Source organism: Festucalex cinctus, chromosome 1, assembly GCF_051991245.1.
Source record: "Festucalex cinctus isolate MCC-2025b chromosome 1, RoL_Fcin_1.0, whole genome shotgun sequence".
Taxonomy (NCBI): Eukaryota; Metazoa; Chordata; class Actinopteri; order Syngnathiformes; family Syngnathidae; genus Festucalex; species Festucalex cinctus.
In genome coordinates, this window is record NC_135411.1 from 51304207 (window position 1) to 51321841 (window position 17635).

The 17635-nt window shown below is 39.2% G+C and overlaps 1 protein-coding gene across 4 annotated transcripts in view; it reads left to right on the forward strand.

The window, feature by feature from the left end:
- Positions 1-15043, forward strand: part of top3a (DNA topoisomerase III alpha) — an 18780-nt gene extending 3737 nt beyond the window's left edge. For 2 of the 4 annotated variants that reach the window (XM_077540454.1, XM_077540428.1), the window contains exons 7-19: positions 48-218; positions 307-407; positions 2590-2664; positions 2748-2830; positions 2958-3168; positions 3235-3420; positions 8003-8132; positions 8355-8468; positions 8546-8711; positions 8816-8962; positions 9085-9207; positions 11765-12447; positions 14312-15043. In XM_077540454.1, the coding sequence (XP_077396580.1) occupies positions 48-218; positions 307-407; positions 2590-2664; positions 2748-2830; positions 2958-3168; positions 3235-3420; positions 8003-8132; positions 8355-8468; positions 8546-8711; positions 8816-8962; positions 9085-9207; positions 11765-12447; positions 14312-14466 (2345 nt within the window). In that variant the 3' untranslated portion in view covers positions 14467-15043. The remainder of the gene's footprint in view (positions 1-47; positions 219-306; positions 408-2589; positions 2665-2747; positions 2831-2957; positions 3169-3234; positions 3421-8002; positions 8133-8354; positions 8469-8545; positions 8712-8815; positions 8963-9084; positions 9208-11764; positions 12448-14311) is intronic. The other 2 variants (XM_077540445.1, XM_077540435.1) reach the window with 2 other exon arrangements.
- Positions 15044-17635: the final 2592 nt, after the last annotated feature.

Below are 17635 nucleotides of genomic sequence, written 5' to 3' on the forward strand. Positions count from 1 at the left end.
GTCAGTAGCCTTTAGACTTCAATTCATTCCTTTTTGAACACATGCAGGTGCGTCCTTCACAAGGTTCCAAACTCTTCGCCTACAGAAGATCTTCCCACAGTCTCTGGCCAATCAGCTCATCTCTTACGGCAGCTGCCAGTTTCCCACTCTGGGTTTCGTGGTGGAGCGTTTCAAAGCCATCCAGGCTTTCATTCCTGAGATTTTCTACAAGATCAAGGGTGCATGCACAACCAGATCCCACATAGATTTGGTGTTTTAATTCTGGATAATTGAAACTAACTCTTCTCTTCTGCTTCTCTGTTTCAGTCCTGCATGAAGTGGAGGTGGACACTGTAGAGTTTGGATGGAAAAGATACCGTCTCTTCAACCACACAGCTTGCCTAGTGCTATACCAGATCTGCATGGAGGTACAGTACACAAAGAATGTTTTAAACAGATGAGTGACAAACGTATAATTTTACTGCAATGACTGACGCATGCAGGTCTAAAATTAGGTCAGGTAATTTGCCTTTTTAACTTATTCTGAAGTCGATATGAAATGTAAAGGTAATGCTTGTATCACACCAAGGCGTTTTTTTGTTATCTAGTATCTACTGTTAAAGAGATGAGTAAAATTTGCTATCTCACATCGTTGGCCTTTTCATATTGCCTCATTTTGAAGCGCCTGTATGGTGAAAAATGTTAAATGCATGTAAACACACAATATATACAAATTTACATTTTGCAAATAACTTGTTTGTGTCATGTTTTGAGATAACCCTTCGTTAAATCATTTATTTGTAGCTCTGTCTCTTTTTTCTCTTTATTGTTATTTCATTATTCCATGAGACTTTTATCTAAATATGAGAAAAAAACTTGCATAATTTCTATCAAATGGTTTCTTTTTTTTTTATTTCTCCGTGTATTAGCTAATGAGTTTAATTTGTTAGCGATCAGTGAACAACTATTGAACAACTATAAATTCCAGGAAGAGAACCAAACCAAAAGAAAATGTATCGCTATATATCAGTCAAAAATAAGACCGATACATCTTTAAAAGTCTGGTGGTTGTGGTTGAGAAAAATGGAAGGCTATAGAAAGTTTAAAAAAAAAGAAAGAAAAAGAAAGAAAGAAACAAGCAAAGTGTCATTTTAACCTACCTTAACCTCCGCTGCTTTGTCATCTCCCGTCATGTTTCTGTACTTAGAACTCACCACATTCATGACTCAGTAATCCTAAGTGGAAAAGCTCACTTAACCTTTCTTTAGAAAGGCATGCAAGTTTTGGTCGTCTATGTCTCACTTGTATAAAGTGTATTCATCTGTTATTACAATGGCCTTGGTCTTGTTTATGCAACTCTGGTTTGTTGATTCCAACTCAGTGTGTCTAATTACAGTGTGACTGTCCAGCTTTGCTAAATGGAATCCATGACTGTGTGAGAACACTTACTGTACACGCGCTGTTTGCCAAATTACTCAGAGCTGAGTAGAACATACAGTAACCATCAAAGATAAGACACCATACTTCGCTTGTTTCCATTAAAACCTCATCACAAACACAGGAGATTGTTAATTGATCACCTGCTTCACAACAAAAAGTCAAAATGTCCACAACAAATGGCATCATGAAAAAGTCCGAACAAAAAGGTGTGTGCGTCAGCTGACTGGGCACGGCAGGCTCTTCATGCTCTGGTGAGTTGAAACCCAAACTGCTGGCCAAAGTGTTTCTCTTTCTTCCACATACCAATATTTGAGACTGACCCCCTACTGCCTGAGTAAAAAGGCAGATCATCGAGCTAAAGTAATCACACCTGTCACCACGAACTCACCTGATGCTACTCTTGCCCCATGGAGCCCACATTCACACCCAAATATACAATCAAATGATACTGAACAATATTGTTATAGTAACTTACCATCAAAAGATGAATGTTAATAAACATGTATGATATTATTGGAAATGTTATTTATCACAACTTTGAGCCAATACCTTTCACAAGAGGTCAGAAAGCGATCAAACCCTTTGAAACTCTATTAAAAGTGATCATGTTTTTACTGTGCATGACGAGTTCATAGAGTCACCCAATTATAGAAAATGAATGTCTGTTGTTTATTTAATACAGTGCACGATTGGTTTCTTTTCGATATAGTGATTATGGCAGGGCTGTATCTGACCACCAAGGCACCATGGTTACCGCCCACTCTTGTGCGTGTGCGTGCAAATGTGTGTGCCATTAAATATGCTCACATGCACCCTCCCAACTTACTGCATCACAAAAACGGCACTGTACGTTTGAAAAAAAACTGGTTAGATGCTCAACACGCCGGCCACAACATTAGGTACACATGCACAATCTAAGGAAGCCCAATACAAGAATAATTGGCAAGATTTTCTCTTTTGATGTGATGATAATGTTTAATTTTGATTAATACACTTAAGAAATATTGATTAAAGCATATATTGAGTGTGAATTGGTTGCAGTGGTGTATTGTACTATGGTGCTAATGTTTCCGAGTTGGGAATGATGATGATGCTGTGCAGTACTGCACTTCTCCTTACGCCAAATAACATACACAGGTCCGCCATAATATGTTTTCAATTAATTCTTAGGATCCCATAGCAACAGTCACCTCAGTAACCAGTAAGCCCAAGAGCAAATGGAGACCACTGCCACTGGACACTGTGGTAAAGTCAAGCATCCACACATTTGCCTGTTTCTCTGTCGGTTGCACAAGCCCGATGATGTTCTTTCTCTTTTCACGCATCAGGAACTGGAAAAATTGGCTTCTCGAAAGCTGCGAATAAGTGCGAAAGAGACAATGAAAATTGCAGAGAAGCTTTATACACAAGGGTGAGTGCGAGCTAGTATTTTTTTGGAACACATACTGGTTTTCCTGTATTTGCTTTTGTGTTGGCAGTATTGGGACATTTATTCTAAATATTGTGAAAATTTCTGGATGAATTCTGTTTCTCTGAAGGTTTATCAGCTACCCCCGCACGGAAACAAACATTTTCCCAGCATCCCTTGCTCTCAGCCCCTTGGTGGAGGAGCAGATGCAGAGCCCTGACTGGGGGGCATTCGCCCAACGGGTGCTTGACCAGCCTGGGGGTCCCAACCCACGGCAGGGCAAAAATTCTGACCAAGCCCATCCTCCTATACACCCAACTAAATACACAAACACACTGCAGGTAGGCACATTTTCATTCCCTTTACATAAAATGATGTTGAACACCATTGTTGTTTTTCCATTTCAGGGAAATGAAGGACGTGTGTATGAGTTAATTGTCCGGCACTTCCTGGCTTGTGTATCCCAGGATGCTTTGGGACAGGAGACTATTGTGGATATAGACATCGCTCAGGAGAAGTTTTCCACGTCAGGACTCATGATCATTGCAAGGAATTACTTAGATGTTTATCCCTATGACAGGTGGAGCGCTAAGGTAAGAGGAGTTTTTGGTGTGTTATCCACAGAATAATGAATGAGAGCAGAAGTGTCATCACAATAAGCAGCCTCTGTAAAAACTGTGCCATGCATCCGCCATCTTGATTTGTTGAGTGAGCATTGCAAACACTGAATAAAGCAGAGTTCTTGTTCTGTGTCATGAACACAGTAAAAGCAGAACCAAATTCCACGTAGAAATTGTAACGGTTACTGAGAAATCAACATACTTTTCACATGATATGCCTTTATTTACATTTTTGACACAGAGAGTATGTACAAACAGTCTACCGCGTTACAGAACTGTACAGGACTTAGAAATAGAACAGCCAAAGCTTATGTATGTATGTATGTATGTATGTATGTATGTATGTATGTATGTTTGTGTATATATATATTAGGGGTGTTAAAAATCGATTCGGCAATATATCGCGATACTACAGCACACAATTCTCGAATCGATTCAATAGCCAGCTGAATCGATTTTTTAACATCCTTTTTTTGATGGCAAAATATTCAACAAAACGTCTAACTTTCATACCTTAAGCATGGAAGAATATTATATTAATGGAACATTAAGCCTTAATGTTTTATTTCAATGCTGTTCAAACATGAAAGAGATTACAACCTGCTTGTTAAATACTAAGGGTGTCACGATTTCGATTTTTTATCGAAATCGATCGAAATTACGTCACGATTTCGAGCATCGAAATAGAAGAGAGGACACGATTCGATCAAATTCAACTAGAAGTGGGAAAACAACGGTCCAACCAACTATTTCATCCTCATTTACAGTGAAACTTCCACACACTTCAGCTCGCGCGAAACGCCAGATCCATAGGTCTATTTATAGCAGCAGACCTGCAGCCTTGGAAAACGCTGGATTCAAACATTTAATTAGTGTACTTGAACCACGCTACAGTATGCCCAGCAACTGTAAATGTTGGGATATAGTTTGTTCAGGCTGTATTTGTTCCATGACTTTGGATACAATATATTTTTTGTTGTTGTTGCACATTGCACATTATTTTAAGAGGAACGCACAGCACACTGTTGTAACCAAAAACAGTCAATAGATGGCAGGCACCCACTGTGACTTTTTGTTTTTGTTTTTTTATTTTTTATTTTACACTTCAGTAAGAACAAGACGGTTAACTTTATATTGTAAATAAATTCTTTGAATTTGATCATTCCTGCCTAATGTCAATTATCATATATTACATAAATTTACACAAAAATAATATGGAAATTGCATCACCTATATGTAGCCGATCTTTTGAAATAAGATTTACTGTACAATGAATAGAACCAATGATCATAGACTAGCCTTAGCCTACAGAAGCATATGCCTCTGTGTTATAAAGTGGGGGAGCGAAAAAAAAAAAAAAAAAAAATCGAAAAAAAAATCGAATCGTGACCCCAAAATCGAAATTTAAATCGAATCGTGGAGTTGGCGAATCGTGACACCCCTATTAAATACAGTGGCTCACTGACTGAAGTTTCAGATCAATAAAGAATTTCATTTTCATACAAATCTTACAGTGCATGTACAAGTTTACTGAATGGTATTTTCTAAATTTGAGTAAAAAGTCGCAACAATCAACTTGTAAATTCATATCAGGATTAATCGGTATCGAATCGAATCGCGACTTATGAATCGTGATACGGATCGAATCGTCAGGTACTAGGCAATTCACACCCCTATATATATATACATATATATATATATTAGGGGTGTTAAAAAAAATTGATTCGGCGATATATCGCGGTACTACATCGCGCGATTCTCGAATCGATTCAATAATCGGCAGAATCGATTTTTTTTTTTTTTTTTTTTTTTTTTTTTTAGGATTCACACCTTGAGCATGGAAGAATGTTATATGAACGGAACATTAAGCCTTAATATTTTATTTTAATGCTGTTCAAACATGAAACAGATTACAACCTCTATAAGACTGAAATTTCAGATAAATAAATAATACATTTTCATATAAATCTTACACTCTACAAGCTTACTGATTAGTATTTTCTAAATTTGAATGAAAAAAATCGCAACAATCGACTTATAAATTCGTATCGGGATTAATCGGTATCGAATCGAATCGTGACCTGTGAATCGTGATACGAATCGAATCGTCAGGTACTAGGCAATTCACACCCCATATATATATATATATATATATATATATATATATATATATATATATATATATATATATATATATATATTAAAGAAGCAGTAGTCGTTTCCAAGGTGTATTGGTTACAGAGTGTCGAAAATTAGGAATTTAGAATGAAAACAAAAAAAGAGTACCGTATTTTCCGCACTATAAGGCGCACCTAAAAGCCTTCAATTTTTTTCAAAAGCTGACCATGCGCCTTATAATCCAGTGCGCCTTATATATGGATCAATATTGAGCCGCAACAGGTCTCGCTGTCAAGACGCTATCGGTGACCCTACATGATCGGTGACGCGCATGAGCGGGAAGATCCCGCCATCTTGGATAGCTAGCTAATACTAATACTTTACCTCAGAGAAAATAATAAAATAGCGGTTTATTCATTTTGGGAGTGAATGGAGTTGTCAGAAAGCGGGTTTGTAATCTATTAATAAAGTTCGACTGACCTATCTGACTGTTTTTGTTGACGTTCCCTTTAGCGCAGCACCATTTAATGAATGAATAACGTAACTCCAGCCTCTACTGTAGCGGCATATATATGGAAAAAGTTTGAAAATATGTCATTCATTGAAGGTGCGCCTTATAATGCGGTGTGCCTTATAGTGCGGAAAACACGGGACGTTTACGAATAGAGGTGGGAATCTTGGGGCACCTCACGATTCGATTGCGATTACGATTCAGAGGCTACGATTCGATTATAAAACGATTATTGATTTCCCCCCCAGGCAGCAGAAAAAAAACAATGTATTTTTGTGCTTTTAATGTTTCGTACATTAGTTACAAAAATAGTACAAAAGTCCTCTCAGGCCTACATAAACTACTATTTCAGTATCAAGTTAACAGTTCAAAACAGTAAATAAAATACTCAAGTCCTCATTCTGTAACAACAGCTTTTAAGTATATTCAGTCTTCAACAGAATAAAACATAGCATTGAGCAAAAATATATTATTTTTATCCACTCAAAAGTGCATTGAGGTATAAATGAAAGACAATGTGAACTACTACTTCAATACAAATGCCTAAAAAAAAAAAAAAAAGAAGTGCTTTCCTGCTTTTTAAGTTGTGTAAAGATGAACATGTAAACATTAAAGTTTCTCAGAGGTACAAAAAAAAAAAACAACCTCAAGTGCTTTTCTGCTTTTTAACTTGTGTAAACATGAACGTGTAAACATTAATGGGATCGTTCGGCTTTTTTAACATGAATCTCAATTTGATCCTCACCTCCCGTGTGTGCGATCAGCACTGACTTCGGCGTTGGACGAGAGGAAAATAGTCCACCAATCTGGCTGGGGTCTCGGAAATAAAGCGTTTTTCTTCTAAAAACTTTTTGTTTTCAAAAGCGTGATACATTTCCACCAAAATACTCTTTTCTGAATAAAGTCAGACGCCATTACCGCCAGCCACTACTTTTCTGTTCGTTCGTTCGTATCACTGCGCGGCGCCCTGTAGAACGCTAACCGACGCACTGCAGCCAGCTAGCTGATACTTCCGCCTGAAGTTGTTTGCCTTTTCGGAGCAGGTCTGATGTCATGAAGAGGTGGGTTGGTCAGCTCAGCCATGCTTGTTGTTGTTTTGAATCTCGAGGCGTGAGTTGTGGATGTGTACTCTCGGTCCGTCCCAAAAAGCGTCCCGAAGACCGCGCGCGCTACTGCGTTTCAGTTCCGCGTACTTTTCGCTCGTTTCGCTTCCCTTGGCATATTTATATAATCGGAATTTGGACGTTTGTGAATCGTTCTCGATTGTTCCACGGCCGAATCGTGAATAATCTAAGAATCGGAAATTTTGCACACCTCTATTTACGAATTTATTTCCCATAACGAGTGATCTCACGACACTTCCAGAGATATACAAACAAATATCATTCTGGATCTCAGCATGATGAAAACTTTGAAATGTTTGAATTGATGGTGATGGTAAATAGTAGATTCCATAACATAATGCTTACATGCATTCATGTCTTCCAATCACAAAGGAAAAGAAACAATTGTAAATAACTCGTAAAATCACAGCAGAACGCCAGCTAAAATTGAACCACAAATTTACCAGTCTCTCTCTTTTCCAGATTAGGAAACTGATGCATTTTGACGCATTTTCACATTGGTCCGTCAATCGTCGTATAGATGTATTTGAACAATTGATGAAGCTGCAGTCATTTCCATACTACTTCTTGTCATTTGTTGGATGATTCATCACAATTCATTACCAAAATCAATCGCAATATCATAAGTTGAACTGTGAAGCGTATCTTCTGTCAATAAAAAAAATGACTGCCATGAAACTTGCCAAGGTTTCCCAGACTCACCCGAAGTTGCCGATTGATGCTTCTGCTCTCTTTCCTTAATCCATGGGAGTAAGGTCATTGTTTGAAATCGTAACTATTAAAGCTACTTTGTTTATGCTAGGTGATTCCAGTGTATGAAGAAGGCTCCCAGTTCCAGCCTTCTGCTATAGAGATGGTGGACGGTCAGACGAGTCCTCCACAGCTGCTCACTGAAGCTGACCTCATATCACTGATGGAGAAACATGGCATTGGTATGTCACAAACACACATTTTGAGACTGCTTTAAAGTTTTTGTAGCCTTAAGCAATAACAAAAACAGATGATAACTGATAGGTTCAAATCAGTAAGGGCAATATAGAGAGAACGTATGCATTGCGTTCCAAATTATTATGCAACTAATATGATGTTTTTCTAGATTTACCCAAGAAGTATTTTATCGACACCTACCTGAATGTTGTCATTGTGTTCAACAGGTACCGATGCAACACACGCGGAGCACATCGAAACCATAAAAAGTCGCATGTACGTGGGCTTGACAGCTGATCAGAGGTTTCTCCCTGGTGAGCTTGGCATGGGCCTGGTGGAAGGTAAATAAACAACCTCACACTCACATGCCTAAGAAGGTACCTAAGAAGGTTTTCATTCTTGGCGTCTCTTGGCTTAGGTTACAACTCTATGGGCTACGAGATGTCGAAACCACACCTGCGGGCTGACTTGGAGGCAGATCTTAAGCTGGTATCAGAGGGAAGGAAAGACAAAATGAGTGTTTTGCAGCAACACATCCAGAAATACAAGGCTGTCTTCATTGAGTCGGTCAAAAAGGCAAAGAAGTCAGTACTGTGTATTATTCAGATAGGCCACATGTACTAATGAAATGAAACTGTTGCTTGAAACTTAAACTTATCAAGAAGAAAACCTCCATATGTCGCTTCAGGTTAGATGAAGCTCTGTCGCCATATTTGGGTGCTGCTCAGGAGATCCCTGAAATTGAGCAGCAAGACATGGAGATCCCGCTGCCTGTCCGGAAGTGTCCCCACTGTGGACGGGACATGCTGCTGAAGAAGAGAAAGGAGGGAAACGGGTGAGACGAAAATGTGACTAGAACAAATGTTTAATGCTTTGCTCTACTTGAGTATTTGTATTTTGTTTTCTCGTGAATCCATGCTTTCTTGATCACTATTGTTTTCCTTCCCGCCTTCGTAGTAAGTTCCTATCCTGTGTGGGCTTCCCAGCCTGCAAAACAGCCGTATGGTTTCCTGACACGGTGCTGGAGGTCAGTCGAGATGACAGCATTTGTTCCACTTGCCGGCCGCGGCCCGTTCACATGTGAGTACTTTCAACTGGTGATAGTGATGTCGTCAGGGCAATCAGACATGTTATTATTAGCTGCCGCATCATTGCGGGAAAGGTGTTTGGACTGCAGTTTTTCAAAGAGTTTTCACACAGCAAGGTGTATAAAACACTGACGCATCTGGCCGAAAGCTTGAGAAATGATTCTTACTCTATTGCGTACGACCATGTCTGAAGGTGAAAGTATTTATAGCTGTGAAGAACAGCTATGTGAAAGTCATTTAGACGGCTAAGTACCAATAAGCACTGAATTGTGGGTAATGATGCACATCTTCTTGGTCTTGCTTACCTCAGAAAAAATGTCAACTTCATCCAAGTTTTTTTTATTTTATTATATTTTTTTTTCCAATCAACAATGCACAAGGTCATACCATTTTCTTATATGCAAGTCGTGACTCAGAACAATCCAAGGCCAAGCTCACAGTAAAAGCTCATTATCCGTCATAGCAATTATTAGACTCACCTGCCATACATGTACAATTCAATGAGAGCCACTAAATGCTATACTTATATGGATATTGCATTACTGTACATGTTTATTTGTTTATTATGGTTGCCTTATATTTTGTCACACGCACAATTACTGTATAGAAAAACCTGTCAGGATGATTCAGCGCATTTCTACACCAACGCAACATGACAATGACATAAGAAACCTAAGTAATACTTCTCAATGAAATCTTTTTAAATTGTTTAACTGTGAGTTAAATTATGAAGAAACCTGACCAAATTGTTTGCATCAGTGGGCGTTCACCCTGTGCCCAAATGCCAGAGCACAGTCCAAATATAGGGCACATTTGGCAAGCAGCAAGACAGAGTGCTTCACGCCAGTATCTGTTGCCACAGCAACTCTTCAGATGTACAGACCTTAAAGCAGAGCCACAACACTTGTGTAGAAAAACAGATCTTTTTGAATTCACATTTCACCCAGCAGTTTGTTCTCTACACTCGAACTAATTATATATACAAAAACTTTTTATGTTGCCGTCTCCTGAGAGTGCCACTTTGCTGATCACCATGGCAACCTACTGTGCTGGCTAAACTTTTATTTTTTAGTTTTTTCCTGACATATATTTCAAAAAGCAGCTGTAGCTTGCATCTATTCTCAAACTTGTCACTGATAGATCCCCCTAACAGAAAATTGTGTGTTACACAATGAAGACAAACTCATAAAACAATTATTAAGCCTCATTTGATGGTCATAAACCAAGCTAACTCAGTTGCTTGTGTTATTTATCTCATGGAATACATTTCATACTTGCCCCACCATAGGTGGAAATATGTCATATATTTAATTAGTTTTGCCTAGTGCTGGGTGATATGGCATGCTTGTTTTATCACATTAATGGCCATTTATATCACAATACTGATACTACGATATAGATACGGATTTGAAATTATTCTCTACAAATTGTTTTACAACATATTGTGGCTGCTTCTCTCATTTTTTTTCAAGTGATGTTAAACAGACATGTATCAAATTAGAAATGTATCTTGTCGGGCTGCTATATAAAATTTTCAAATGTGATAGGCAAAGTTGCCTACATATTTTTGCACAAATGAAGATACCAATTTAAATAAGTGGCATAAAAATAAATTTTGAGACCTTTTTGGAACTAAAATACAAGCAATGAAAATTATTAGTTTCAAGTTCCTGATTTCTGTTTTGACTCGCATCCATCATTGAATCGTCTTGTGTTAAATAACGTAAAGCAGCATAATGCCGCAAAATCAGGCAAGTTGCCGTAAATCAAACGCCACAAAGATGATCTTGCAAAATAAAACCATAAGATGCACTGTAAATGTTTTTGGCGCACTGGTAGCATTACAACTTTTGCGCCAAAAAAAAAAAAAGAAAAAAAAGTCATGCTCGTTAGTTACTTAGATAAATTGAGTGCATGCATAATAAAATAATATTCTAGTTGGAAGTAGTTGATGCTGGAACTCCCATCATGCTTTGAGGATGGCCATTTTTTTTTTTTTTTTTAAATAGTTATGTAAAAATTGCTGTTAGTTAATTCTTTCTTAATGTAGTAGTATTCATGTACGTTCACCCACCTTGCTATTTAATTTATCAGTTACAATGACAATGACAATGACAATGACAGTTTACCAATTTTTCATCAACTGTTACATTTAATTATGCACTGTAGGTGGCACTTTATGACATGATTTGTTTTCGATTAAACCACCTACTGGCAGCTGAGTGTGCGTGGTAAAGCTCTTCTCCAGCAATTCAAATTGTCTTCTGTCATTCTTATTTGCAATTGTCATAATCTTCCATTACAAATATATATATCAATATTTGCCAAGAAAAGGTTAAATGATGATAGAAACTTTTCTATTGTCTGTGAAATACAGTATACTGTATTGTCATATCACCCAGCTCTAGTTTGACCCCTCTCACATATTTAAACTTATTCATGAATAATTTTTAAAGTGCTTGTAGTTTGCAGAGGTGTTTTCTATTCAATATGGATGTAAACCGTGGCTGGCAATTGCAAACTGAAATAAATCTCTAAATATCCTTCAGGTTAAAGTTCAAGTTCCGTAGGGGGAGCCTCCCTCCCATGATGCCTTTAGAGTTTGTCGGCTGCATCGGTGGATGTGACGAGACTCTCCGAGAGGTGCTGGACCTTAAATATCTCGGAGGAGGAGGAGGAGGAGGATGGGAGGCCCCCGCGAGACCAGCGCCACCTCGCGCAATAAGTTCAAACGCACGGCCTTGTGCTCCTCCCGCCGCCCCCTCTTGGCCCCCACCGCCTCGTCCACCACCAGGGGGAAATAGTGTCAGCACACACAACAGTGATGTCATTGTGTGCAACTGTGGTCAGGATGCAATCTTGCTGACCGTGCGCAAAGAAGGCCCCAACCAAGGACGGCAGTTCTACAAGTGCAATTTGGGGACTTGTAATTTCTTTCTGTGGGCGGATCAGCCGAGCCAGCAGGGGGTGCTGCAGAATCACTGGCCACCACCGCCGCCTCCACCGAGAATCACGCAGCTTCCCAGGCAATCTCCGGGGTTCAGGAGCAGTGCCGGAGGATGTGGCGCTGGGCCTACGGGAGGTGTGACGTGTAACTGTAACGAGGCCACAGTGACGCGCACCGTGCAGAAGGACGGGCCCAACAAAGGACGGATGTTTCACACCTGCGGGAAGCCAAGAGAGCAGCAGTGTAACTTCTTCCAATGGGCTGATGAAAACACCTTGGTGCAAGGCAAGTCACACACACAAAAGTTTGGTTTTGTCAAAGTGGGCACGCCCACTTTATATACAGTATGTAATAGGGATGTAATGATAACGGTAATATCGTGATATCGCAATACAGTGTTCCCTCGTTTTCCGCTGGGGTTAGGTTCCAAAAAATACCCGCAATAAATGAAATCCGCGAAGTAGTTAGCTTTATGTGTTACAACTCTTATAAATGTTTTAAGGCTCTAAAATCCCCGACCGCACAATTTATACACTTTTCTCATTGAGGCATTTACATGTTCTCCCATTTCTCTCTTGTTCAAACATTGATAATGTTCAAAACTTCAGAAATTTTTATAAAATGGGTATATTACTGTAAAAAAAATATGCAAAATTACACTTAAAAAAAATCCGCGATACTGCGAGACCGCGAAAAGTGAACCGCTTAATAGCAAGGGAAGACTGTATTAAAACTGCCACAATATATTGTCGTCGTCATGTCACCCTATTAAAAGCAGCAAATCTGTAAAAAAAAAAAAAAAAAGTTGATTTCCATTTGTGCAGTTTGAGCATCCTCTGGTGGCTAGTTTTTTAGTGCAGTTCAATTTTCACAAGGCAAGTTTTGGCCCTTCTATGTTTAAAATCCACACTAATGCTCAGATGAAGGGACACGTAATATACTTGTGAACCAAGTTAATATGTGGAGGAACTCATTATGTGCGTGCATTAGAAAGTAAGTGCCTCAATATTAAGTGTTAATAGAGATTGTATGTTATTTACGTGCATTGCTGTAATGTACAAAAGGACATTTTTTTTTTAAACAATATTGTGACCTTTTTGTATCGCCAGTCTCCCCACAATTAGGGGTGGTTGTGTTTTTCTTAAACACTATTGTCACGCAACATGCCAGTTGGTTCCATAGTCAATTGTTTCATTTTATAAACTGTGACAATTTTTTGTGAAACATTGCAAAAGTAAATAAATAAATAAAAATTACTTAAATCCAATTAAATCAATATTATTATTCCATAGAATTGTGTGCCCTGCGATTGGCTGGCAACCAGTTCAGGGTGTACTACTGCCCGTAACCAGCTGGGATAGGCTCCAGCACCCCTTGCGACCCTTGTGAGGAGCAAGCGGTTCAGAAAATGGATGGATATTGTTCCACAGAAATTGTGTGCTTTAGAAAGTCAAAACAAAATATGTTTTAAAACTTTAAAATTGAAGATATAATACACATTTTTCATAGAAACGTATGCAAAACTGAGTCACTTGCTGGACAGATAAACGTCATGACTTGACTTGATTTGACTTGACTTGACTTACACAAGTAAAAGTAAGCTCATGAGTCTTCTTCGCCTGAAGACTTCCGTCCATTTCTCCGCCATTCTTATGAGGTGCTCCCCCTAGCGGCACACCAAGCAATTGCTCAATAAGTAATGAATAATGGTGCCGTTATAGTAGCTGTATATTAACTACAAATATTGCGATACTTGCGTAAGCGTATCGATAATCTATTGGGAGACAAAGTATCACGATTTATCTCGATGTTGATTTATATCGTCACACTCATACCCACAATATTATGATAATTATCATATGTGACCATATCGTGATATCGTATCATGATGTTTAGATATCGTTACATCCCTCATTTGTAATACAGTAGAACTCTTAGCCTAACTTTTTCTGAAGCAAATGTTATTACGGTACTACTAAAGGAGGGCCACAGTCGCCGATGTACTTTTCAGCCATTTATTCAACCAATGTCTAGAGAACAGTAATGCACGTAAAGACAAAAGTCACATTGACAGGATGTTGGCCACAGCTCACTCTCACACGTTGCACCACACATAAAGAATGATATGACCTCTTTGCTTCTCTGTCAGGTGGCTTCGGAGGCGGCGGCTTTAATAACAACAGAAATGGAGGGAAAAAGGGAAGAAAGCTACCTGGGGATAAACCCCCCGCTGCCAAGAAAACTCGTTCCTGCGGCATTTGCCACATGCCCGGACACACACGGGTCACTTGCCCTCAGCGGTGACAGCAGCATGCGGAGGTTTTGCGCTCTGTGACTCGAATGCTTGCGTCTTTTATAAACAATGCGACGCCTGCGCAAACACCTCGTGTGCCTTCTTGTGATGTGACAACTGTGCCACGAGGACGAAATTGTTTTCATTTCGCATGCTGCCGATATTCAAGTGAGTTCTGAAAAGGAGTCCTTCTAGCGGATGAAACACTTGTCCCTGTTGCTGCTGGAGAGGTAACAGCTGCCCTTGGCTTGAATGAAACATCCATTGATTGCGTTTCTTTTTATTCGACTTTCTGCGTGCAGCCTGACAGAGCAGTTTCACAGGCAATCGCTTTTCTTTTATGTCCGTTTAGATTCTGTTTTATAATGATTGACTGATAATAAATGTGAATCTTTTCTACTTTACATTATTACGGACGTCTTTACTGAGACTGGGTTTAGTTTTTATTTCTTGCACTTCTTCTCTGGAAATTATTAATCTCAAATTTGGTTTTTGTCCTGACTCATTTGTCTTCAACCACAATCACACAGCTAAGCCAGCTAAGCGTGTGGACACAGCAAACTGGAAAATGACTTTTTAATCCCCTGTTGCAGTTCTGGTGAAAAACCGAAAGACCCTGTAAAGTGTATTTAGAGATATTTTTTTCTAAATACATGTCAAATAATTGCTAAAAATGTGAAATGACATGCAGTACTGAATTACAACAAAATAGCATGAAGCAGTTTTTCACCATTTTAGGTCTCCTTTTTGGGGGCGTGTCTCAAACTGCTTGCTTTTTCATGATTTTGAATCCTCATTTTATATATGTTTAATCATTCAGATTTGGCAGGATTGTCAACACTCACTAGTGCAGGGGTAGGATACCCTGGTCCTCGAGAGCCACTGTCCTACCTATTTTCCATGTCTCCCTCCTCCAACACAGCGGATTCATATTATGAGGTCATCAGCAAGCGCTGTAGAAGCCTAATAACGATCCTGTTCATCAAATCACCTGTGTTTGTGGAGGGAGATATGGAAAGCAGGCAGGAGAGTGGCTCTCGAGGACCAGGGTTCCCTACCCCTGTGCTAGTGTGTCAAATACAGCAACATTAAAACGTGTTTTTCTGCTGCTAAAATTTTGATGCAACAAAACTTGGCCACTGAGCAAAAGGGGAACAGGGAATACAGTTTTCCAAACTATTTAACATTTCTTTGATTCTTGGTCAAATCATCCCAAATTTTATCGAGATGCGTAAACAACAGTCTTATGTTAAACTCAACATTAGATTTCCTGTTTTGGTGAGGGATTTTTAAAAAAAAAAAAAAAAATTTTGGGGGGGGGGGGGGGCGATGTTTGAGGTTTCTGTGTGTGAGAATGATTCCCACCACCTTTTTGTGTTTGTAAGGAGGCAAGAGCTATTTTTGGCTTATATGGCACCTCATATTTCATCCATTTTCTGAACTACTTAGTATCAAAACATCGTTTTCATCACTTTGATTGATATGAATTGGACATCTTTTTTTTTTTTTTAGTAGTAGTTTGCATCTCATTTGGCAAATGATCTCGTTTTCACTCAGTGAAAGTATCGAAATGAGTACGCCGATGACGTGCAAGCTGCCACTGGAACGTCGAAATGACAAAGCACATCATGCATCGCGATGCAAGTGGAGAATGAGTCAGAGGTGGTGCCACACAAACTTGAGTGCAGGTATCTGCAGGACCCCTCTTCTCTCGCCTGTTTTAACGGGAAACGCATGGATTCCCGGTATGGGGAAATTGATGTGCTTTATTTTGTTAATCTTCCAAGGAAGCAGCGCTGATCTTACTGGCACGTTCGGTGAGTCACGCGTGACTCATCACGAGTGGGCGCTAATGGTCCTGCGGTGTTGTTTTTGCTCCCTACTCCACGCATACACACACTGCCGGTATCCGGGCAGATAACAAGTCATGTGATACACAAGTCTTTTTCTTTCTTTTTTCTTTTTCCCCCCATTCCAATGTAGCAGTTATAACCTCCTTCTTTCGGGAAGTGACAGACCGCTACATTGTAAATTTTCTCTGGAAGAGAGGAGGAGCGCTAAATAAACGCCATAAGTGTGATTACGTCACCGAGTCCAGAAGTCGAGATAGGATGGGAGGAGGGGGCCACAATTTTTCATCGGCTCTACCGAGGACCACTGTGCGTTTCTTAATCAAATATGTGACAAAAATTCAATTTTAATTCCGGCCTCTAATAGCCAATATAGCAAAACTAACAACTGTTAGTTTTGCTATATTGGCTATTAAAGGATAACTCAACAGGAAATCAGACTCTTGCTTCACCCCTCACTAGATTTGAAATCGGTGTTCAAAGGGGGTGTTGCCTTGGTTGAGTGGCGTAGTCGGCCACCTCTCGGGTAATGAGAGGACAAACATCCAAATTGTGTGTATCCCATGTTTAACCTTAACCCCTTCAGACCCATAGATGGTTGCAGTGGAAATGAACAAATTCATGTGTCTAAACCAATAAAACGCATAATTTGGATTATGTCAACACTTCTGGTTGATGATCATGAACCAATCACAATTGCAAGTTGATTTGCTTGCTTGCACTTGTCTGCATTGTTCTTTTCCTAAAAAGAAGCCAAGCAATTGATACTGCACTTTCCCAAAAGGAAACTATTTAGTATCTTTGTTTCATTTTAAGTCATGAATTGTGTTACTGTTCGCACAAAAGATGAATACTTTTTTTTGCATTTTATCCCTGTACTGTACCCGATTTGAACTGAACTGTGAACTTAAAACCAAGGTATGTGCTGAACTGTGGTTGTTGGCATACATCTACAGCACTACCAATTATTCATTTCACCATTATAACCAGCACCCCGAGGGCAACCAATGTGGCCTATGATGAAAACATTTGATACCATTGTAGTAATGGACCTACATTCCCCTCCAAAAGTATTGAGACAGTGAGGCAGATTCTTTCTCTGTTGAAAACATTTGACGTCTTAGTTTAGAATTCCAGTTTTCTTTCATCTCAGATAATAGCATGTATTTGAACCAAACACCACACATTAATTGCTTCCCCTTGAGATGCATCATCTTATTTTCAAGGGGGTCCTTCTAACACATACACAATTATAACATTAATATACAAAATAAGGTACATATTTGTCATTAACATAAGACAACAACATTAAATAATACACTTAAACCAA